General features: G+C 47.1%; 2 protein-coding genes across 7 annotated transcripts in view; one reads left to right on the top strand and one right to left on the bottom strand.

The window, feature by feature from the left end:
* Nucleotides 1–704, bottom strand: part of DEPDC5 (DEP domain containing 5, GATOR1 subcomplex subunit) — a 50,265-nt gene extending 49,561 nt beyond the window's left edge. For 3 of the 5 annotated variants that reach the window (XM_080986160.1, XM_080986164.1, XM_080986163.1), the window contains exon 1: nucleotides 581–704. The gene's annotated coding sequence lies outside the window, so the exon portion shown is untranslated. Of the gene's footprint in view, nucleotides 1–513 lie in introns of all 5 variants that reach the window. The other 2 variants (XM_080986162.1, XM_080986161.1) reach the window with 2 other exon arrangements.
* PRR14L (proline rich 14 like) lies at nucleotides 689–23,757 on the top strand. 2 transcript variants are annotated; one of them, XM_080986138.1, is made up of 9 exons: nucleotides 689–823; nucleotides 3,172–3,693; nucleotides 5,506–5,590; nucleotides 7,692–13,284; nucleotides 17,300–17,368; nucleotides 18,187–18,349; nucleotides 19,338–19,444; nucleotides 19,656–19,727; nucleotides 20,415–23,757. In XM_080986138.1, exons 1-9 carry the CDS (start codon nucleotides 704–706, stop codon nucleotides 20,689–20,691), a joined length of 7,008 nt encoding a protein of 2,335 aa, XP_080842264.1. In that variant the 5' UTR covers nucleotides 689–703; the 3' UTR covers nucleotides 20,692–23,757. The 2 variants fall into 2 exon arrangements, with proteins under 2 accessions (XP_080842264.1, XP_080842265.1); XM_080986139.1 differs by lacking the exons at nucleotides 689–823; nucleotides 3,172–3,693; nucleotides 5,506–5,590 and adding an exon at nucleotides 6,665–6,768.

Raw genomic sequence — 23,757 nt, 5'->3', positions numbered from 1 at the left:
TGTGGCAACGCAGGAACTGTACTCTGCACCAACACAGGGGCACTTTCACCTCTACCCCAGAGCAAGAAATGGGGTGTGTTGTGCAAATTCCTGGAGTGGCAGTTTCATCTATACCCCCTTCAGATTTCATGTGGTGGTGAGTGTTTTTGTTGTTTTGTTTTGGGGTGGGAATCCCTTTTGTGAAAGCTACCCTACTTTAAAAAAAAAAATTAACAGTAATTCAGCATATGAGATAATATTTCCTGGCGTAATAGTTTGTTACTTGCAGGGAATCTGTCATTTATCATCTATTTATTGTTGCATTTATATCCCACCCTTTGCTCCAAGGAGCTCGTGGCTCTCCCCGTCCTCACTTAATCTCCACAACAACCATGCGAGACCCATTAACACTACATTTCTGGCCGTCCCCCGTGGTCCGGAATAGTACAGTCCACTCAGCCTCCAACCCAATGGCGAAAGAAGGAGGGCGAGCGCACTCAACCCCCCAAAAGGGGGGGGAGAGGTAGATTAACTCATGCCTACCCGCGACCGACCGTGCTCTTGGGCGGAGGGGAACCGACGGCTCTCGTGCTACACTTACCCACAGCACCGGAGAGGGGGGCGTGGCGGACCCGCTCCCCGCACGAAGCGCACGCGCCTGGGCTCCCTTTTGATTTCCTCATCCGGGAGCCTCGCGCGCGCTTTTCCGCCCGCCTCCCTCTCTATGGTGGCGCAGGTTGATTTCCCGGATGAGGAAGCGGCGCTGCCCATAGAGACGCAGGGGGGAGAGCGGCGCGATGACGGAGGGAGCGGAGACGGCTGCGGCCTGCGGAGCAGCGCTCAGGTGAAGAAGGGGGGAAAAAGACGCCTGGGCGGAGCCCCCCCCCACCTGAGGGGGCGAGGGCGAGTGGAGGCCCCGGAAGAGTAATACGGAGGGGGGAGTTAGGAGGCGCCCCCAATACCCCGCCTTCGCTCCAGCATGGCATAAACAGCTCGAGGCGGGGGGGGGGGCTTAATTAGTTAATTAGCTAATAAGACTTTTGGGGTCATCCCCCCACTCAGGCTCCTCCTGTGGAGAATGTTTTGTTTCTTTTTATGATGTAATTTATTTATATATATGTTTTTAAATGTATGGAAGGTGGCTAGGAAACCCTTGGGTAATAAATGACTGAATATTGTGATGACGATGAGGATCCTCTGAGGGTCCCATCCTGAACTCGCCCACCGAAAGTGCTTTGGCGAGCCTCCCAGAGAAAGGGAGCTTTTTCAGGGCAGCTTTCTGGGCCTTGGCGTGGGCCCCCAGGCGGAGGAGGGCTTAGTCAGCTAAGGGCAACCAGGTAGAAAATCCGACAAGGCTCTTGCACCGCTGGTAGTTGCGGAGAAGAGATTTCAGCAGGATTATACCAAGCTGCTTTCCGCAGAGGCAGAGCATTGGTCCGTTTACCTCATTATTGTTGGCACGGACTGGCAGCAGTGGCTCTCCGGGGTTTCTTCATAGCTGTCAACTTTTCCCTTTTCTTGGGAGGAATCCTATTCGGAATAAGGGAATTTCCCTTTAAAAAAGGGAAACGTTGACAGTTATGTGGTTTCTTGGGATGGGTAGGAGGTCTCTTGAAGCCCAGACCAGAGGTGCTGTTGGGGATTAAAACTGAGAAATTTTGTTTGCCGAGTAGATGCTCTGCCATAGAACTTATGGGTGCGTACACAAAAATATATTCTTGTCCTCATAGTTCTGAATGATGGGCTGAATTTAAAAGGAACATAGGAAGCTGAGTTATACAAAGTCAGAGCCTTGGTCTGTCTAGCTTAGTATTGTTGACACTGGCTGGTGGCTGTTCAAGGTTTCAGGTGGGGGCGTTTTGTACATAAGACATAAGAAGATGGTGATGGATCAGGACAAAGGATTGGTCCCTCCTCCTGTTTTTACCGTTAACAACCAGATGCCCCAAAGGAAAACCAGCAAGCAGGACCCAAACACAAGAGCCCTCCCATCCTATGGTTTCCAGTAACTAGCATTCAGAAGCATTCTGGCCTCTTACCTTGGAGATGGAGCAGATTCATTATGGCCATTATGGCTCTACTATTGTGCTATGGTGCCTCCGTGAAGGTGGTTCAGGTCCATCGCCTTTTGAGCCTCCCCCAATCTTGAAGTGAGTAGGGAATCCTGAGTGCCTTAGAATTCCAGAGACCTTTGGATGAGAACCCTAACATTTCCACCCCAAATCCTTCTCTTTTTCTTTCCCCACCGCTCCTCCTCCTCTAGTAGATAAAATTCCCCAAGCTGGGTGAAGTGAGGTGGGAATTTCAGGATGGAATGTGAGGAAGGAGCTGCTTCTAAAGGAGGGGATCAGCAACTGGAGCACAGAAGACAAGGTGGAGACAGGGGTGAGAACTTTGTGCCATAATGAAGGCCTTGATCATTAGCAGCCTGGAAAAACAGACGTTGGAAGAAGGCATGGTAGGATGGTTCACCTTGCCTTGCATGAAAGAAAGAGGATAGAGAAAAGTTTTTCTTCCTCTCATAACATTAGAACTTGTGGACATGAAGCTGAATGTAGGATGATTCAGGACAGGTAAAAGAAAGTACCGTATTTTTTGCTCTATAAGACGCACCAGACCACAAGACGCACCTAGTTTTTGGAGGAGGAAAACAAGAAAAAAAATATTCTGAATCTCAGAAGCCAGAACAGCAAGAGGGATCGCTGCGCAGTGAAAGCAGCAATCCCTCTTGCTGTTCTGGCTTCTGGGATAGCTGTGCAGCCTGCATTCGCTCCATAAGACGCACATACATTTCCCCTTACTTTTTAGGAGGGAAAAAGTGAGTCTTATAGAGCAAAAAATACGGTACTTCTTCACGAAGCACATATTTGAACTATAAAGCTTGTTCCCAAAGGAGGCATTGATGGATACCACCAACCTAGATGGCTTTAAAAGAGGGTTAGACAAATGGCTACTAGCTGTGATAGCTATGCTCTTCCTCCATGGTCAGAGGCAGCAATTCTTCTGAATACCAGTTGCTGAAAGCCAGAAGATGGGCGAGTGCTCTTGTGCTTGGGTCTTGCTTGTGGGTTTCCCATAGGTATCTGCTTAGCCACTGTAAGAACAGGATGCTGGACTAGATGGGTGGTTAGCCTGATCCAGGGGGCTCTTCTAATATTATTTCTGCTCACTTGTCTTTTTCCGTTGTGAAAGGTGGCTGGTCCAACTGTCCTGATGCTCACTGCCAGTGTGGAGTCCCTGGAAAAAAGCCATTTTGACCTTCTCAGCTCCTCCATGTCTGCTGTGGTGCAAGAACTCTACACGAGTCTGCCAGTCACCCTCCCCACTGACCTTGCAGCTCTGTCGGATCCCACCATTGTACTTGATGCTAAACCTGAAGCATCAACCTTTGTGCTGTCATGTAGCAGTTTGCCATCCAAGCCCCACCGGACTCATGGGTTGAAAATCTGTTCTCAGGACTCTGCTGAAAGGCTGGATTGCACAGGCAAAGCCTCTTGCCCTGGGCTGATGGATCTGCTTCCTCAAGAGCCTGCAGAAGCCAGAGATCTGGCTGAGGATGATGATACCCCAAAAAAGGATGTGATGGAGTTGGACCCTTGTCACCAACATTCAAGGGAAGACACGGGAGGGACAAAGGAATTGGGGAGTGTTGCTGACGAGGAAGGCCTTGCACAGTCTTATCTAGCCTCAAAGGAAATATGTTGCTTAAGAGAGGTAAGAACCAGGGCCATTTGGTGTTGGTTTGAAGGCCGTAATAAATTTGTTAGCCTCTATTTCACCTCTATTTCGCAAGAGATTAGCATGACACTTCTCTGGAAAAGAGATGTGTGGGGGAAATATGTTTAAGTTAAGATGGGGGAAGATTTTGGGGTCTGCCTCTTGTGTCAGTGTTAGAAGAAAACAGTTACATAGCAATTGCGTTAAATCAACAACAAGATATAGAGGATTTAGAAATGGAACGGTTCCAAATACTGGAGATGTTGTACAGGCTTATATCAGATTAAGAATTGCTGCATGTATTTAATCAAGTGTTGACTATGCAATCCTATACCTTTCAGAATAACCCACCTCTGCCCACTTGAGTTCAATGGGAGTAACTCCTAGGTCAGTGGGTGTAGTTAGTGAGGATTGCAGCCTGTGTGAATTACTGGGTGTCCTCTTCCATTAAATCATGAAGTTATATTGCTTGCCACTATTAATGGAATGTCTTGAAATATAAAATCTACAGCTAGTGGAGAACTGTGTTTTGTTATGATTCATTGTTGTATAAAACAGCACATTCTCTTTCCCATTTTCCTTTCAGAATTCTTGTTTCTTTGTACTAGCCTTGTGAACTAGCCTTGCTCATAATGTCTGTTTAAAATTCATAACAAATTACTTTTTAAAATACTTTAAGGCATGAAGCTAGTGTTATACTTCATCCGAGAACCACTCTGCATGTTAAATGGGAACTGGCTTCTTAAAAACAAATTAGCTCAAATGCAGTAGACCTGTCAAGGAAACAACAGCTTAGAGAACAGAAGGGTTTAGATGAGGGAATTGTTGTATCTTGTCCCCGTGCAAACATACTGCTCTGAAGAAAATGGCACCTCCTTCTTGGAATCTGTTTGGTGGTGGTATTAAAATTTTCCATTGTGATGGATATTTTAATTCTATGTTTTATGAACATAGGAACCTGCCTTATAGCAAATGCATCTGGTTCAGTATTGTCTACACCAGGCATGTCCAAAGTCTGTTTCTGTGGCCTAATGTGGCCTGCTGGTTGGTTTAATCCAGCCTCTGTGGCAGTTTATTTGCAATCCAATAAAAAGCTCAACAACTTCAATCCTAAAAAAAGTCAACAACTCGTATGTTTACTTCATGTATGTTTACTTCATCAAACATATGGCCCTCACGTATGTTTACTTCATCAAATCTGGCCCTCTTTGAAAAAAGTTTGGACACCCCTGGTCTACACTGACTCGAAGCAGCTTTCCAGTGTTTCAGGAGGCAGGGAATGTTTTTAGCCCTACCTGGAGGTGCTGAAGGCTGAACCGGGGACCTTCTGCATGCAAAGCAACTGCTTTACCACTCAGTCACAGCCGTTCCTTCAAAAGAGCAGGCAGCTGTTTGGGTCTGTATGTACACTGGGAGGAAATAATCCATTTAGTTCTTCGTTATTGTCAAAATATCCAAGCGGTGAGTGTAAACATTGGTGCAAATATTTCGTAAAAATCAGAAACTAAAAATCCGTAATATGATTATTAGTAGAATAAAGCAGCGCTATCCATGGCAGGTTGGTTTTGACACCTTGCTCCCGTGTGAGGTGCCAGCGGATTGGTAGCACAAAATAAGTGTGGAGAAAGAGTATCTTTTTAGAAACAAATCTAGCACATTTAATGAAGAATACCCGGAGACAGATTCTCTCCACAGACTTAACACCTGCACTGCTTGGGGAAGGTTTGGGGAAGTAATAATTAATCCCTTCTGTCTCTGCTGCTGCTGCTATTGCTTTGATGGCTGGCATTGTGTGTGTTTTTGTTTCAGAAAGAACTTTGGCTAACCCACATGGGAAGAGGATTTCTTCCAAGCCCTTCCAATGTTGAAGCAGCAGGCTTGCAGAAGAACCCAGGTAATTTGTTTGGCCAAGCTGCTTCTCCCTGCCTGGATAGTCCATTTGGGATTGAATCAGTTTGAATATCAGTAACTAATAAAACGAAACAGTGTGAGCCCAGGAATGTCTGCTTTAAAAGATGGGTTTTTAGGAAGTGTTTACAGCTTGCCACGGTTTTTGCCTTGCGAACAGAGCATGAGAGGGTGTTTGACCATTGGCCACATTGACCAGGGCAGAGAGTGCTTCTTTATGGTCACCTACGGCATACCTGAGGGACGCGGGTGGCGCTGTGGGTAAAAGCCTCAGTGCCTAGGACTTGCCGATCGAAAGGTCGGCGGTTCGAATCCCCGTGGCGGGGTGCGCTCCCGTTGCTTGGTCCCAGTGCCTGCCAACCTAGCAGTTTGAAAGCACCCCTGGGTGCAAGTAGATAAATGGGGATCGCTTACTGGCGGGAAGGTAAACGGTGTTTCCATGTGCTGCGCTGGCTCGCCAGATGCAGCTTTGTCACGCTGGCCACGTGACCCGGAAGTGTCTCCGGACAGCGCTGGCCCCCGGCCTCTTAAGTGAGATGGGCGCACAACCCTAGAGTCGGACACGACTGGCCCGTACGGGGCAGGGCTACCTTTACCTTTACGGCATACCTGGGTACGGTTTTCCATCTCCCTGACAAGGAAAGCAGTGTATTCCAATGCTTTCCAGAAATACCATTCACCATTCAGGTCACTGTCTTAATCATCATTTTGTTTTACATGATAAAGTAGAGTAACTTGGCTTCTTTTTCCCTCCTGAGAGAAAGCTTCAAATTACCCATTTCTCTGGCTAAATGGAGAACTTCTGTGTTCAGAGCCAGTATAACTTTATTAATACCTGTTGAGGCCAAACAATGGAGGAGGGGCTCATAAATGTACCCACTAGAGATTTCAGCTCCGTAACCCTTTTGTGGGGTCCCGCTTTGTTTAATCTGCAAAAGGCAGTATATGTTCTATGATGTTAACACCAGGTGAGAGAGATTGGAGATGGTTTCACCCTTATCCTTGTCACAAACAAAGTGGTGCCTTCAGAATTCTAGAACCTCCTCAGAGTTCTAGCCCTAACAGAGAGCCCGTGGGCCAGCCCCAGCTGAGATGGCATTTGTCTCTATAAAGCCTGAGTAGTTGTGCTGGCAGGCTTTTGACTTTCGTTGTCAGAATTAACATGTGGGTACCTTGGAGTAAATTGGAGTGAATACTGTTGCTCAGTGAAAGGACTGAGCAGAGGAAAGGACCCTGCAGTCCTTTCTGTGTGAACCAGTTAGGCTGGGGTTAAGAAGTCAAGAAAATGGGTTGATCTGGTCTGGCTATTAGTTACTTGCGAACTAGTTATTTGCTTCCTTTGCTATCTTGCTCTTTTTGCCTCTCAGGTCACCCGTTGAGTATTATTTACTTCTTAATTATTTATTGCATTTACATCCCCCTTGATTTAAATCATTTTTTTACAGAAACACTCATTCTTGCTGGTAATCATCTTAATATTTACAACCAGAGGAAGGTTTCATTTTTGGAATAATAAATTTCAAAAATTATTGATTTGGTAATACTGTTGGAAATACATAGGCAGATAATTATGAAATTATTGTGCGGTTTAATAAGTTAACTGATTACATTGGGGCAACTTTTTTGCTGTACTTTATTGGAAAGAGAAAAATAATCATTTCCTTAATAACAATTTAAACAATTTATTTAACTAAACAATAACATTATAGCATATGTATCCATGTTTGGTAACTGATGTGGTTAAACAATTTGTTTTTTAAAAAAACCTTAGACTGAGTTTTAGCACACATAAAAAACTTAAAACAAATCCTTATTTCCTGATGAATAGCATTTGGACTATAATTTAACTTAATAGAAAACTATCTTTAGGCAGATCAAATTTAAATCAAAAAAAGCTGATTTAAATCAAAAAAGCCAATTTAAATATAAAAAGCCTATTAAAAAAAATAAAAATCATTGATTTTTATCCACCCTGCTTACAACTAAGGTTGCTTATAACCTTATTCTTCCAGTACTAAAAAAAATTAATGGATGAATAAGGCATGTAGCACATTAACTCCTCCCCTCCCCATTTCTCTTTTGTGTAGAAGAAAGCCAAGCAAATGTGCAGGTGACCCCTGAAAATCTGTCAAACCTCCTGCAAGAAGCACAAGGTATGAAGGCGAAGGGGACTGATGGGCTGTTTAGTCATGCAGGCGAGCACAGTGCCAGAGAGGTTGCAGGTGTCCCACCTGAGAGCAGTGAGTCCTCAGAGGTAGACACAGTCATGGCCAAAGTTGAGGTTTCAGGAAGCAACACTTTAGTCTCTCTAGAACCTGTGAGCACCAAGAATTATGCTTCAGCAAGAGAGCTGCTGCAGGAAGACGAAGAAGTGGAGGAGAATTGTCAAGCTCTGATCTCCCATGTTGCTTTGTCAGCAACGAAGTGTATCCTTCCTAGCTCAGGAGCTGCGGGAGAAAAGTCCCTCAATCGAGATGTGGAAGCGAACCCAATCCTTGACAGTGATCCAGCTTCCATGCAAGATAAGACAAACGTGCCTAATGACAGTAGCTCTTCTCCAGTTTTGCAAAGTGGGACTACCACTGCTGCTCAGCTGTCAAACTCAGCCCCTGAAGCTTCGGGACATCACTTGGAAGGCAATTTGGAGCTTGGAAACATACTCTGGGAAGAGAACATGGATGCTTTTGAAATTGTCTGTGAAATGCAGGAGGAAGACTTGAGGAGCTGTGAAAAAATTGAGCTGCTGGAAGAATGGGCCTCTGAGCCGGATACGGATGAAACTTTGTCCCCAGCGTGCAGCAGTGAAGAGATGTCCAGCGAAAGCAACCAAGAACAGGAGGTGGATGCTCAAAATACGGACCACGCTTACAGTTTGACCTGTGAGGGAGCTATTGAAATCCAGAAAAGGGGTGCTGTTCAATGTTACTGGAAAGACATTCAAGAAAATTCTCAGCCACAGGAAAACAGCTTTGCAGAATCATCTTCAGTGGCCAAAAACACGTTTCCCTCTTCACCTGCACATCCAGAAGATGGATTAAGACTGGCCTCTATAGAGGTTGACAGCATCCAAAAGGATAAGCATCATCAGTGTGCTTCTAGTGACATAAGCATGGCTGTTGGGGGAGAAGAAAACAGGTCTCTCATGGCGGAAGTGGGAAACATTGGGTGCATTCAGAACAGCTGCAGCACAAGCAATGATTCAAATCCCACCAGTTGTGACTCTTCGGATTGTGGCTCCAGATTAGGTGAACATGTACCACAGATGGGATCCCACAGTGGTCCAAAGACAGAAATCCGAAAGAGTCCTTCAGCTACACACCTGTGTGCTACCACCATAGCAGATGTTGGCTCAGAAGAAAAACCCTCAACAGCTCAACTCTGTGACAATTACTCCTCTGCCCAGCAAACCGAGAGGACTTTAAATTGCAGCGGGTTACTAGACAGCTTGCCCAGAGAAGAATTCCCTGCAGAGCTGAAGCTGCAGAGCACCAGCTTCGCACTTCACACCAAGAAAGAGTCACCTTCGCCAAGTCAGAATGCTGGGAGTTGTATTACAACAAGGGAAGCATCCGTGAAAAGCACAAGCCTTATGCTGAAGGATACAGAGCAGAAGCCAGCTGATCAGGAAATGGCGCAAATCGAAGCATATAGTCCTGGGAACCCATGCATGAATGACCTGTCTTCTGCCATTGAGACTTGCTGCACCTCATTGGGAGGTATCTGCTTAGCTGCTAATGATGATGTTGACGGCAACAGTGTTCTCAAAAGCAAAAGTGAAGAATCTGATGGACTGAAAGCAAGTCACTCTTCTGCATCTGCCAGGGAAGGTGTCCCTCCCGAGGAGCCTGGCAGTGTTGTTAAGGCAGGGGACCATCATCCCTGTGATGACTCAGATGATGCTGGAAGAATCTGGGATGCAGCTTCTCCTGAAGCTTCAGAAGTGTCAGATGTGGCAGCTGGAAATCAGAGGTCTGACGGCAACGATACTTCTGTGAAATCACACATTGCGTTGGAAGTTGACGCCAGTGTTTTCCCTGCAGATTCAAACCCAGAATTAGGTAAAGCTTCGCTGTTGGCTGAATCTGATGGAATGGGAGCAGCTGAAAGTGTAAAAACACGTGGTGAGAGTTGGAGAAATGAGAAACTGGCAGATTACAGAGATTTTGGCAAAACAAACTGCCTTGAACTTGGCAAACTTGTAAAAGACAAAGGTGAGGAAAAACAAAGGCAGCATCAAGACCACCACTCCTCTTCCTCCTTTGCACCTGAACCCTCCAGTATGAAGACTGCCATGCACTCCAGCTTCCCAGGTCACACAGAGCAGCAGCCTGATTTTTTGCCCTTGGAGGATTTATGTGCTGACAATCCAGGTCAGCCAGGGGAAACAATCTGTCAGGCAAAAGTCCAGCCCTTTCCACACCAGAATCCTCCTTTTAATAGACTGGTTTTGTTGAATCAGAAAAATGAATCCCCAGAAAAAGATGTTTCAGAATGCCAGCAGCCTCCCTTGATGTCCTCAAAGAAGCAAAAGGTGGATCACGCTCTGCAGGCTGTGACCTCAAGTGAAGACACTGAAAAATCTGTTGACTGTAATCGGAACAACTCTCTGTGCTGGGAGAGGGGCCACGGCAAAGCTCCAGTTCCGTTGCTTTTAATAGAAGAAAAGAGTGTTCAAGAAACATTTCCGCGAACTACATTAGGCAGTTGCTTATCTGTTAAAATGGTGTCAGAATCTCTTGGCAATCCATTGAAAGAAGAGTCCATAGAACTGAAAAGTGTCGACTCGCATTCAGAATGTTGTTCTGAACTTCTGAGGTCAATAGGGTTTGTTAATGATCAGGCTTCTCAAGCGACAACTGATGAATCTGCGTCTGGGGCAGTCAGCAGGAGTCCTTCCAAGGTACTAGATGAAAAAGCATTCTTACAGTGTAGTAGTGGGCCTGCCTCATCTCCTAGTCAAATGTTTTTCCAGCGAAACTCTGTAAACTGTCAGAAAAGTATGGAGGGAGTGTGTTCAAAGCCGCTGGAGAACAAAGAAGTGCCTACTTTGGCAAGTATATGTTTCGGAGTGCAGCTTGCTCAGAATCCAGCCATCTGCTTGTCTCAGAAAGATGATCCATGGACATCTCCGTCTTTTCCTCCATGTAGTCGCTGTTGTCCTTTTCCCAAAGAACACCCTGAAACAATCAGCTTCTCTCTCAGTAGACTCTGTTATCAACATGTTAACCTGTTAAATTCAGAGAATGAAGAGGCAAGCTGTTCTGTTAAAGAAAATACGCCCAGAGATTCTCCTCTAGATAGCAAGGAAACGTCCGTTTGTGCAGTAGGTACCAAGCGAAGAGCGGAAGTAGTAAAAGACATCATATCAATTATTTCTGACAGTCCTAACCCCTCAAAAAAGATGAAACAGTCTTTGGAAGGTAACCAGAGAGCACTCAATCTGCCCACTGAGAAAACGGAGGTAACAGTTTACCCTCTAGGCATTAAAGATTCTCCTGGAGCTCTCTTGCAAGGCTTGAGGTTTTCTGAAGGGCGAGAAGAAATTGTACTCCCATTCAAGATTGAAATACACACACAGCCTTCTTTTGTCCCCCTACCTGAGCACATTTTGCAACTTAGCAGATTGCTGCACAACCCCAAGTTTCGCAGAATCAGAGATCCTTCAAAGCCAACTGTTGTTGCTCGACGACGTTTAAAGAACGTGCACTATGCTTTGCAAACTAAATGCTTACTTTCCACAAGACTGTCTCCGGAAATCTTTTGCAGCAGCAGCCTGCCTTGTCCTTCTTCAGGTGGTCATAGGTTAGAAGCTTCCCCCAAATGCCTCAGCAGTCAAGGAAGAAGCTTGCAGGCTGCAGAGGTCACCCAGGAGCCAGCAGGAGACGGAAAGAAGCCATTGGAAGATCGCTTGGTCATTGAAATACCTGTTGAGAAGGCGAGAGATTCAGAATCAGGTGTTTGTCTGATGCTTACCCAGAAACCCTTGCAAGAGGAGGCTGAGGAAGTTCCAGCTCTGCCTGTTGCCTCCTGTGGTGCAGTTGTTCAAGACAGAAGAGCTAAAGTGAAGGTGAAATCCAGAAACCTCTTGAAACGGAGACTCTTCTGCCTTGCACCACCTTTAAGCAGTTCTTACCATGAGATGGTGGTGAAGCCACATGCTTTTGCTTCGGGGAGCGGAGTTGAGGTCAGTGAGAATGGAAGTCCTGGCAGCACTTTCAGGGGGTGGAAAAGGCCAAAGAGAGCCAAGGACTTTGATGGGTTGGACTACCTAGAGGCCAAAAGCCAAAGCCTAGGGAGTTTCAGGAGCCAAAGCCGGCCATCAGCCACCAATGACAGTCCTGTCCTTGTAGTCTTTTGCATGTTGCCACAAGCCTTTCACTTTAGTTACGATGGAAGCAGGAGTTCCCTCAGATGCACTCGCAGAATAAGATCACCTCTTCCATTCAGGAGGCAGCTGGGAAAAACCTGGGTCAGGATTTCTAGGCCGGACCAGCTCAGAACAGCAAGAAAAAGTCACCTAATGGCAAGTTCTGTTTCCTTCAGGAATCCCTCTGCGATTGTTCTAAAGCCTGAGTGCCAGCTCACAGATTCTGTCTGTTTTGCCCCAAAGCTCACTGTTACAGGAAACAAAGGAGAAGGCACAGTCAGGGACCAAATGCCAAAGCAACAAGGCAGCCAAAGCAGCTTGCTGGACAGCCCCAGGCTTAGCAAACTTACCAAAGACCCGGCGCTCTTGAGGAAGCTGTCAGCGTTGGCTAACAAATTGCTGGCACTGCCGGGAAACCCTCAAAACCGCAACCAGCTCTTGGGCTCTACAGAGCTTCTCTCTGTCCCTGAAAAGTACAGCCACTTCAGACATAAGAAGCTCTTGGAAGTTTTCTCCTGCGTGGACTTGAAGCTCAACTCTCCATGGTTTAATGGCAGCAGCTGCAGCTTCAAGATGTTCACCTCTCAATCTTTGGCACTTTATCCCCTGGAGTTGACCAACCTGTTCTTTTTGGAACTGGGCAATAATAACTCCCCCCTGGCCTTCAGTGCCCCTGTTTTCCCTGTGACTTTCCATATAAAATTAGATTCCAGCCCAGTGAGGAATCTCCCGGGGCTGACAGCACAGCACAACGACCCTAGCAACAGCCACCGGTTGGCTCTGGGGGAGGCCCACGGCTTCCAGCCTTCCAAGTGGACCTTTTCTCTCCTCCTGCCTCAAAGCTGCCTCAGTGTCGCACCAGTCCAGAGAGATGCCTGGGTCCCTGCTGAGTCGCACACCACCACACCGCTGGCCTCTCTCGGTGCGGCAGAGAGCTGGCGAAGCGAGGCCATCACAACTCAGCGGAGGAGGGCAGGCTGCTCCCCACTTGGCCTCCACACCGTCTTGGCCCTCTATTCCCCCGGCTGCTATCGGATCTGGACCAGAAGAAGGAGCCTCACCAGCCGCCTCCCAGCGGTCCAGAATCTGGCTGCACTTCAGCTCGCCCAGGGCTTGAAGGGGTTAAGACATTCCGCTTCTGCGTCAGCTGACCTCTTCTCTTCTTTGCCCTATTCGCTGGGTCGAGTTCTGTCCATATGGAGCCAGCACGGTCCTCCCCCCAACCGTCCCTCCGAATTCACTCCTCTCCATTCCAAGCGCTGCAAGTGGCAGCCAGCCACTTCTGCGACCACCAGGCTGGGCTTCGGGAACAGGTAAAGCTCCCTCCCCCTTATTTCCGAGACTCCCATCTTGTGCGGCTGTGTGTGTGTATTCCTGCATTGCAGGGGGTTGCACTAGAAGGCCCGTTGGGTCACTTTCAACTCTTAGGATTCTATGTACTTTTCTGTCTCTTGCAGAGGGAGGGGAGCACAGCGTTAGGAACTGCAGGAGGTTGAGAGGGGGCTCACGTTCCACCTTGCATGTGTGTGTGCCTGCCGTTGGCAAGACCTGCTCACTCAAGATGCCTCCCCTGCGGAGCGCCATCTTGTCAGCTGGAGCGGAGCCAGGCTTGGTTGGTTTATTTGCTCCACTAACTCTCATTTTTCTCCCCTCCCGGCCACACACCCCACACCACGTGCCAGAATATATATGTCGGAAAGGTGAGAATCTGGTGGCAGAGCTCCCGGAGGTGTGAGGTAGGAGAGGTTTCAGAGTCCGGAACTACGGAGCACAGACTTTGGACTTCCATAATGGGTCCTGCAGGCCAGACTTTCCCAGCCTTCCAGCTGCCCCAGACTACAACTCCCGTCTCACCTGGGTTGGCTGAGGCTGAGGAGAGTTGTAGTCTGAAGCAACTAGAGAGCACCAGGTAGGGAAAGAGGCTGGCCTAGGTTCAGAGTGTTTGCCCTTACTGAAAACAACCCACATGCGCCTCAGAGATAGAGCTTTGAGCAGGATAGCATGGGGAATTTGTAAGTAAATGTTGCTCCATGGGCATCACCAAAAGTCAGCAGGAAATGTTGACTACCTGAATTAAAAACAGAATTAAACAAAGGAAGTTGATGTAGTATTCTCTCTTCAACTTGTGGCTTTTGTAATTCTAAGGCAGTGGGGTGTGATCTAAAATTATTAATTGGGTTTTTGTCCCACTCCTCTGAAAAAAAATTAATAATTCACTTCACCACCTCGCCCTTTAGGGGCTTACTTGCTGCATCTGTCTGTCAAGCAAAGGAAATACCTTGTAGGTTTGCTTAACAGAATGCAGATTCTGTGCTTTCAGTGGCCAGAAATAAAAATGGATAAAGCAGTTGATTGCTATGCCTACTGGGAGGAAATAAATCTTTTGCATATGGCTCAGCTGTGAGACGATTTCCGTTACCTGTTGGTTTGCAAAAGAGAAACTTTACGAACTAACCAAGCTCTAAAAATAGATATTTTCGCCTTCCTTGACCTGTTTTTAAAATGGGTTTAGCAGAACATGTGAAGAAGCTGTTTAATACTGAGTGGAACTCTCAAGCTCAGCATTTTCTGCTGTGATTCTAAGGCAGCAGCCTCTGCCTTGTGGGTACCTTCCAAGTCCCAGCACTGCTGTGCTGGCTGGGGCAGATGGGAGCTGCGGTCCAAACATCTAGAAGGCATCAGGTTGGTGTAGGCTGCTGTAAGGTTTGGGAGATTATTAAAGCATATTTTAAAGTAGTTGTCCTACATAAGAGCCAGGTTTCTGGGATGCTATCCTGGTGTTTCTACATACAAAACAAGAGCTTTTGCCACCAAACTGTGTCCTTCCACATATATTTAATCTTGTGTACTTGTCAAGATTTTGACAATGTTCAGCATATAGAAAGGAAGTTGGGAGGATCAACATAAAAAGTGAGTTTTATCTGTAACTCTCTTACTATCAAATGAAGGTGCTTGTGTCATGTTCTGAAGGAATGCTGCCTGAGCTGATAAAATACAATTCTAACAAAATACAGAATCATTGAGAAATGTACCGCTTTGGAGGGACAGAGAGTGCTGGATTTAACTGTGTGTTGTCACTCCTCTGACTTCCCCACCTCCCAAATTCTTGACCTTATGGTGGAGATTGTGGAGCAGTTTCCTGCACATCCTTTTGCTAAAAGCAAAGTACTGTGGGTTGCTCCCCCCACCCTTTTCGGTGTCTTGGAAAGAGGCAGCCCCTTTTAAGACCGAGATCTGCTCTACTGCTTTATCTTACCCTCTGTGTACGAAGCAGGTTGGCAGAGGGAATCCCCCCCCCCCCGGCTGAACCCTGCAGTGGTCAAGCCAAAGCTTAGAAGGAACACCCAGGCATTGAAGGCGTTTGATTGCCTCCTGTGCTTCTCATGGCTATATCCGAGGGCAAGTGTTTACAAAACAACACTTCACCATGCAGTGAGGGTCTGTTTGGGGCAGGTCAGAGCGCAAAAGAGCCTCTGTTAGTGAGGCTTCCCACCCCTTTCCCCTAGCTCTGCAGTAATTAGTTTGGCTTTAAGGTTTATGAAATCCATATATTGCTTCCCAGGGATGCGGGTGGCGCTGTGGGTTAAACCACAGAGCCTAGGACTTGCTGATCAGAAGTTGGCAGTTCGAATCCTCGCGACGGGGTGAGCTCACGTTGCTCGATCCCTGCTCCTGCCAACCTAGCAGTTCGAAAGCACGTCAAAGTGCAAGTAGATAAATAGGTACTGCTCCAGTGGGAAGGTAAACGGCGTTTCCGTGCACTGCTCTGGTTCGCCAGAAGCGGCTTAGTCATGCTGGCCACATGACCCGGAAGCTGTACTCCGGCTCCCTCGGCCAATAAAGCAAGATGAGCACTGCAACCCCAGAGTCGGTCACGACTGGACCTAATGGTCAGGGGTCCCTTTACCTTACCTTTATATTGCTTCCCACTAAAATGTCCTGAAGCGGTTGGCATGCAAGTAATAAAATTGCATAACCATGTGGTTTGTTTGTTGTTTTTTAAAAAAGCCACCCCATTTTAAACAATATAATATCACTGGATATGTCCAAATGCCAAGGAAAACGGACACCTCTGTGCCTGGACAAGGTTGGTACCTGGAGGGCCTCTTTGTGGAGAGCATTCCATAGACGCTGTGAGGGAATCTCCCTTATAATGCATTGGGGCCTCCCTGACCTTATTTCCAGGCTTGGAAAAGATGCTGGTGTGAGGCTCTAGTCTTTAATTTGTATGCTGCCTTTCTACATTACTGAACTGACGGTGGTTCTGCAACTTGTAGAAAAGACACAATGTACAACTATTGTCACTGTGCCACAGTTTAAAATAATAACTTAAGGACAAATGGCAAAAATTGGGAATCCATTTCACATGCAGTTTTGTGAGATAGTGTTATCCACAGCTGTGGATCAGCTGAGGTTTCCAGCTTAGGACACGTCATCAATCCTCATCCAGTTCTACTGGCACATTTTGGCAGAGGCCAATCTCAGCCTCTCTGGCCATCCTGCACACCAAGCATGGGCTGCCTTGCAGGTGGGCTCCGAGTCCTGAATGGTGAAGCTCTGCTCCTGTCTTCCATTCTCCTGCACCCCAAACCTCCTCCGGATCCCCAGTGTACCCACAAAGGGCAATCCGAATGGATGCAGTATTTCAAAACTGCAAAAGTTCTCCTGCAGTTTCAAACCCTGTCCAGCTCTCCAGTATCTCCTTAGATGGCTTCTTAAGTCCATGTACGGTAGTTGCTCCATTCAAAGGCTTTCAGGACTGCTGCCCCTGTTTTTTTTCACTTTCTCCTGCTGTGGCTGTGCCAATTAAGTGCTCCAGTAAGATGAGGTGAGGGAATGAAAGGTCGCAGCCTTGATTGGAAGCCTTAGATGCTCCTAGTGCTCAGCTTCCTTTGCAACTTCCTTCAGCCTTCCACAACCGGCTGCCTTCCAAGTATTTTGGACTACAACCCACCAGCCTCTGCCAGCAACAGCTCTGCCTACTGGGGCTGGTGGAAGTTGTAGGCTGGAGGGCACGAGGTTGAGGAAGGCTGATGTTCTGAACTTGCTCTTTTTTTAAAAAAGAAGTAACTTTGAAACCATCAGGAGCTTGTTTAAATGATTTCCAGCCTCTCAGGCTAAACCTAGCACCCTCCTGTTTCATATTTTCTTGGCTTCTGCCTCTCAGGCCGAAACTCTTCCTCCTAGTCAAGGGGTCTCCGAAACACGTGGCCCCAGGAAGCGCAGAGAGAGAGCCCAATGTTTTCTCCCCTCTTGCCTGGAATGTAACTTGTGCTGATTCAGCTCTAACTTTTGCTTTTCTGTGGCTTTCTCTCCTATCTGAACCAGCTCTGCCATGTTGCCTCAGGTGCCTGACCAGTGTGTGGATGAACCCAGCACGGTCGCTGATGCTGTGAGGTAAGTGGGGGCATGCCCACCCCTCACCCCCCATCACACAAAGGGGCCTTTGATTTGAGGATCTCCCCTTTCGAGGTCAATTTTACACCTTGCCCGAAACTGTGTCTGTCTCTGACTAGGAGTCATTGCAGAAAATGTGTCTGGATTCTTCCCTAGGAGTGTTGAGTGTTGGCATGATGCAGGAGGACTCTTCCTGTGTCCTTATGCCTGCCCAGCATTACTTTTTGCTACCCTGGCACCCTTGAGCTTGTTTTGAACTGCAGCTCCCAGCTCTGCAGGCAGGGCTGATGGGAGTTGTAGACTAAAACACCCTGGAGGAGTGCATATATCACTGTTGCCTCTTCAATCCTTGGCCTCTGCTCTTCCAGTTGGCCCTCTTTTTCAAATTTATTTATTGCTGGTATTTATATACCACCCAACTCTTTCGTTGCATATTTTAATCATGGATGTTTTATATTTTGATGTTTCATTGGGATTGTTTTATTGTGGTGGGTGTTCATGTTATAATGTTGTGCAATTGAGTTTCTATTTCCAAAGCTGTTGAGAAGCCTATTTTAGTGTTAAGCATTATATAAATTAAGAATACACACACACACACACACACACACACACACACACCCCTACACACCTTCTGCATGCAGAGCAGATGATCTACCGTTAAGCTACAGGCATGACATGATCCCCAGCTCCCCACTGGCTTTGGCCCTCTGACTTGTCCCACCAGAACCAATCTTGATGCTGTCTCCATCATCAATCCCTGGCCTTAATCAGCATGTTCTTCCCCCACACACTCACTGCCTCTTTTGTTCTCCTCCTAGGCTGGAACCTTCATTTTCTTCGTCATTACATGCATCTTGCTCACTTCTGGAGCCAGCACGTCCTCCTCTCGGAATTCCAGTGCCTGCATTTCCGGTCATTCCCTTGGACGAACTGGACGTTCCTGTCCCTGTGTTGCCCAAGACAGGTAGCCGGCTTGAAAAGGTGAGTGATGTCCTGAGGAAAGGCGGGTACACAAGTTGGTAGGAGGGTGAATGGTGCTTCCCATTGCTTGACAGGTATATATCTTGGTTTAAGATGTGTGTCGGTGAAAGCATGTTTAGTAGTGGGGGGAGGGAATGGAAGCAAAAAATAATCTTCAATTTACCCTAGTGGGGAAAGAATGGGAGTCTCTAACAGACCACTCTACCTTTCAGCTCTAGTATCTCCTCACACCTGTCATAATATGGAGGTAGTGCTGATCTACTTTGTAGGGTTGTTTGTAAGAATTAATACAGTGGTACCTCTGGATATGAACCGCTCTGGATACGAATGCTTTGGGCTACGCACACGGCAAACCTGGAAGTAAAGGAAAGGTTTCCGCCTGCGCAGAAGCGGGCTACCGCCACCTGCACCTGCACAGAACAGTGCGCCTCTGGATGCAAATGTTCCGGGGTAAGAACGGACCCCCGGAACAAATTAAAATCGTATCCAGAGGTACCACTGTATGCCACATTTCAATGTGTGCAACAGCTTTCCCCAACCTGGTGCCCTCCAGATGTTCTAGGCTCCAGCTCCCATCGGCCCTGACCACCACACATCAGCCCCAGCATCATATGGTTGTGCTGTCTGGGGCTGATGGAAATTGTGGTCTGAAATATCTGGAGGGCACCAGGTTGGGAGAAGGCTGGTCTATGGTCTATAGGTGAGCCATTGTAAAGAAGGACTGTCAGCAGAGCAGTAGCTGCCACAGGGGGCCAGGTTTGGCAGTGAGTCAGATCACCCTCGGGCTGTGCATCTCAGAGGATATCTCTGGGCAAATTATGTGTGCGTCTCCTTTTTCTCCCCCTGCCCCAACCTGTCCCGTAATTTCTGTGAGGATAAAATGGGATAATCACCCCTGAGCCAGAGGCCAGCTTGGTGGAATGCCTCCCTTTGGAGCTTGTAGCATCTGAAGCCATGTTGTAATTGCATAACCTCTTCTTTTCACCAGGCTGAACTGGAGAAGAGGCCAAAGAAAGTATCTCAGATCCGGATTCGAAAGACTATCCCTAAACCAGATCCCAACCTCACCCCCATGGGACTTCCCCGACCGAAAAGGTAGGAATGTATGTTCTTGTGCCCAGACTAGATGGGCCACTTGGTCTGAACCCAGCAGGGCTCCTCTTGTGTGCTTAACCTGTATCCCAAATCTCTTAACGTTTTGGTGTGCCTCTTAAACTCCTTTTTTCTTCTTCTGACCAAACGCAGCAGTAACTAGATCTGATGGATTACAGCTGTTTCTGATGTATCTCGATTATCATTCTTCCAGATTGAAGAAGACAGAATTCAGTTTGGAAGAAATATACACCAACAAGAACTACAAATCTCCCCCTACAACCAGGTTGGTTTACATATACCAGTGGAAGGGCTCTCTCTCTGGACCCATCCTGGGACAGAATAGCAAGCCTCCATAGCTGAGTTCCAGGATGTTAATCTGCTGTACAAAGAGAATTCACAGAAAACTGAATAGCTCTCATTTGTTCATGAGCTGTGTTGTTGGGGGTAGTCATAAAGTAGTGAGCTAATGAGAACCAGTTACATTGCCTTTTTTGTGATGTGCAGAAGTGTATTCATACCCACTTTCACGCTGAAAAATATGTCTAAATAGACACTGATAAGAGGAAATATACTAGATTTAGCTTCTGTTCAGCCCCTTCCCAACCCCTCCTCCCTGCTGTAACTTTGATCTTTGGCTGCACTTTTAGAGCAAAGGGTGTGGCTTGGAAGATATTCTGCCTGGATATCTAGATGCCAGCAGGAAACCATCTGGGAAGTGTCCTAGCAACGGGATGATGGCGATTGGATTTCTAAAAAAGGGTTGGCTTGTGGTTAGAAACTCTTAAGGTACAGCTTAGCTCTGTGTGGCAGAGATATGAGGTTTTTAGAATCACAGATATCACAGGAGGTCACTGTTTAGTCATTCTAGTTGCCTTCTCTCTCAGAGCAGGGCTGTTCCTGACACTCCTGTGGTCCATGAGATGTCATGCAGTTAGTGACATTCTAAGCTTACTTCTTTTGGCCTTCCCAGGTGTCTGGAGACCATCTTTGAGGAGCCAAAGGAGAAGAACGGGTCCTTGATCTCCGTCAGCCAGCAAAAGAGGAAGCGGATTTTGGAGTTCCAAGATTTCACCATTCCCCGGAAGAGGAGAGCACGCAGCCGAGTCAAAATGATGGGCGGTTCCACCCGGGCTCAGAAGGCCGCCTTGGGTGGAAGAGAACTAGACGTTCTCTTGATCCAGAAACTGACAGACCTGGAAAGCTTTTTTGCCAAGGAGGAAGAGCAGGAGCAAGCATCAGGCAGTTGAGGGTGGGCTGGCGGCTGGGAACGGCCCATGTCCTTTAGCGCTTCAGTGTGCCTGGAAAGGCACGTAATCAGTTTCCCCATATGAAACCACTCTGCTCCGATCCCCGGACGATCAGCTCTTGTTTACGGGCCTGTCTGGCATGGCCGTAGAGATAGTTCATTAAGCACTGGGGAGGAGAGCTTCTAATTTCCTTTTAACACAGCCAGGTGGCTCTGTCATCCTCCTTGCAGCCTCACTGAAAATCATTGTTTTAACATCCTCTGGGGAAAATGGGTGGGGCAGATTAAAGGCTAATGCACCTTCAAAGGCAACAGGATTTAAAGAACTTCCAAATGTATGTGTGCGTTGGGTTTTCGGCCACTCTGCTCTTTTGTGCCCCCCACCCCTAGATGTCGTAGGGGGCTAGGAGGACCGAAAAGCGTGAGTAAAATAGGCAGCAGGGGGAAGAGCTTATTCACAAGCAGCACTTGTGAAGCAAGATTTCAACATTTTTTCCATCCTCCGTAACCAGTCAAGGATCCTCTGCTGCTCTCTTGATTGAAATTGTCTCAAGTCAGCCAGAGTCTCTCCTGGGAGATCCCACGACAACATAACAACTTGCACTTTTGTACTTTCTTTGCTGCATGTGGACCCGTTTTAAAGATGCGTGGTATGGACACTGTGGGTTGAGGTTCCCCTGGGAAATGGCTGTAATTGTTCATCCCCCCCCCCCCGGACGAGGGATAGCAGGTAGCATGAGCTCAGCCCCGCTCTTTCCCTCCTCACTATGTTCCTTTTGCTGACTTGAACCTTTCGGTATTTGACACACCAGTGGATTTCAGCTGCAAAGTGCGCCACATTTTGTTGGGTTATCTCCCCATCCCGGCATTGTCTCTTCTCCCTGCCTGCAAATGCTGTGACTCTTAGATTCCTCCTCTTTTTAACTTGAAAAATTACAGGTTTGGGGCCAAGCATTGCCTAGCTCATCTAGTTGAACAATTTATTAATAACCAACTGGTGAGTAATACAGTACTGGATCCTGACAGGTGGAAGCTGGTGAGCGGCCAGTGACAATTGGTAGCCACACTCAGGAAAGCTTAGCCTCCCCCTGCCCAGTTGGGAAATTTCTGTGCTCTGGGATACTCTTCCTCTCCCCATTTTTATTTGAGCATTTACCGTAGGGAACAGCAGCTGCTGTGTGTCTGCAGTGCCTATAATTTGGGCCAGATTTAATGGCTGAAATCCTCATAGCTCGCCTCCCTCTCATTTAAAATTTGCACTTTCTGTACCTCAAATGCCCCTTTGGGATACCTTCTTGTTACCTCCAGAATGAGCATTGCTCTGGCATCCAATCAATATAGCAGATGATGGTAACTCGGGCAAGCCCAGGGGTGAAATCTGTGCTGCCCTCGCTTCTCTGCCATCCCCACATCAGAGGAAGCAAGAAGCAGAAGGTGTCAGCCCAGTTACCTGTGATAAAACCCTGGGCCTGTAAACTGGAGAAGTGGAGGGTGGGGGGCTGCCGCACATGTGCCTGAAGCAACCGTTGGATTCCTGCTGCATACTCATCTGTATGGGCAAGTGAAATAGTTTCCCCAATGTGATAAAGGTGAGAAAACTGGGAATCGTTTTTGTATGGTGCAACCTACCCCGAAGTGGCACCCTCTCCAGATGGTTTGGACTACAACTCCCAACAGCCCCAGTATCATATGGCCATGCTGGCTGGGGCTGGTGGGAGTTGTAGTTCTGCCACTGTGGGGAAGGTTGGACTAGATATCGTAGCCAGTTCCATATGTGACTGACGTTATGTTTGCTACTGCATGCAAATCTGTGGACGCTCCTGGCTAGCAAATAATACTTTTATCATGGTAGGCGATCCCTGAACATCTCTAGTCTCGATATTTTGGATGTGTTGAATAGAATCATCGTTAGAAGTACTTTTTAAAATACATTTTTTGTCCCATAGTGGGATTCTATGACACAGCACACCAGGACAGATTGTGATGTGGGGATTTCCAATTCCGTTGTTGAGCTGATGTTCCATGAGTGCCAGGCAGGGTCAGTGCTCTGAACAGGAGTATGTCCTCCACTGTGAATTTTGAATTGTCTGTTGTTGGTGTCTTTTGTGTGGGTGTGGTTTTCTTTCCCGTTTTGTTCGCTTCCTCTTGAGAATGCATTTCTGTAAAGCTGCAACATGGGAACGCAAGGACTGTTCTTGCCTTTGTTTTGTTGCAGCCGACCAGAAAATGAGGCCGAAATTTCCCTGTAACGTGGTGGGATCTGTGGCAATCCCAACAATGGCTGGCATTGAAAGAGGCTTTCTTCCCTACCTGGGATTCTTTCTAAAGGCGTCGTTTTGTGTGGATGCAAGTTCCTCTAACCCCTGTTCTTATAGGACCCGTAGACGGGTTGTGGCAGTAGTGTGGCTGGTGAAAAGTGGCCTCTGGAGCTGCCCCTACCGCATGAGAGAGGTTTGGAGGATAGGTTCTCGAGGAAGAACCTGCCTTCAGGCAAGGCCCTTTCCAAGGTGGGGACTGGAATTATTTTCCTTTCCTAGTTTTCAGTACAATCATTGAAGAAATTCTACCCAGAGCACTTGAACGAAAATTCCCTGTCAGGAAAGAGCCAAGGCAGCCTCTGGTGTAAGCTCTTTGGGACCGGAACATCGTTTTGTAATAAAATAATGTGGCTTGTTAGGACTGTGTCTGCTTGAATGAAATCAGGAGTACATAAAAATGTAATCCCTCTGCAGCTGCCAGGAGGAAATAGGGCTTGCAAGGTAACATCGCCAGGGACAGAGCATGGGTCATCTCTGCCAGTGGTTAGATTTGACTGTCTCCTTGTCAGGCTGGTCTGGCTGACGTTGTCCCCAGAGCTCTTTGATGAGTCTCCAACTGCTTTGTGGTTAGTGTTCAGAAATGGCTTCTTTAAGCCTTTTGCATTAATAAAAACTGAATGGAAACTTGCACATTTTTGTACCTGTCATGCCATTATTATGTGGTGTTTTTGTTTTTAATTCCAGTAGTCTGAGATTGAAATTTTGCTTTCTTCGTATGTTAAATTATGGAAATAAAAAAATTAACATTT

Source organism: Podarcis pityusensis (genome assembly GCF_964106645.2).
Source record: "Podarcis pityusensis genome assembly, chromosome: 16".
NCBI lineage: Eukaryota > Metazoa > Chordata > Lepidosauria > Squamata > Lacertidae > Podarcis > Podarcis pityusensis.
The sequence above is the reverse complement of the archived record's forward strand: the minus strand, read 5'-3'. Positions and strand labels throughout refer to the sequence as shown.

Coding starts and splice junctions, on each gene's coding strand:
- PRR14L (XM_080986138.1), top strand. CDS start 704: ATGGTGGCGCAGGTTGATTTCCCGGATGAGGAAGCGGCGCTGCCCATA. Junction 18,350..19,337: donor CAGGTAGCCGGCTTGAAAAG/GTGAGTGATGTC, acceptor TCTTTTCACCAG/GCTGAACTGGAGAAGAGGCC. Junction 19,445..19,655: donor GGACTTCCCCGACCGAAAAG/GTAGGAATGTAT, acceptor TCATTCTTCCAG/ATTGAAGAAGACAGAATTCA.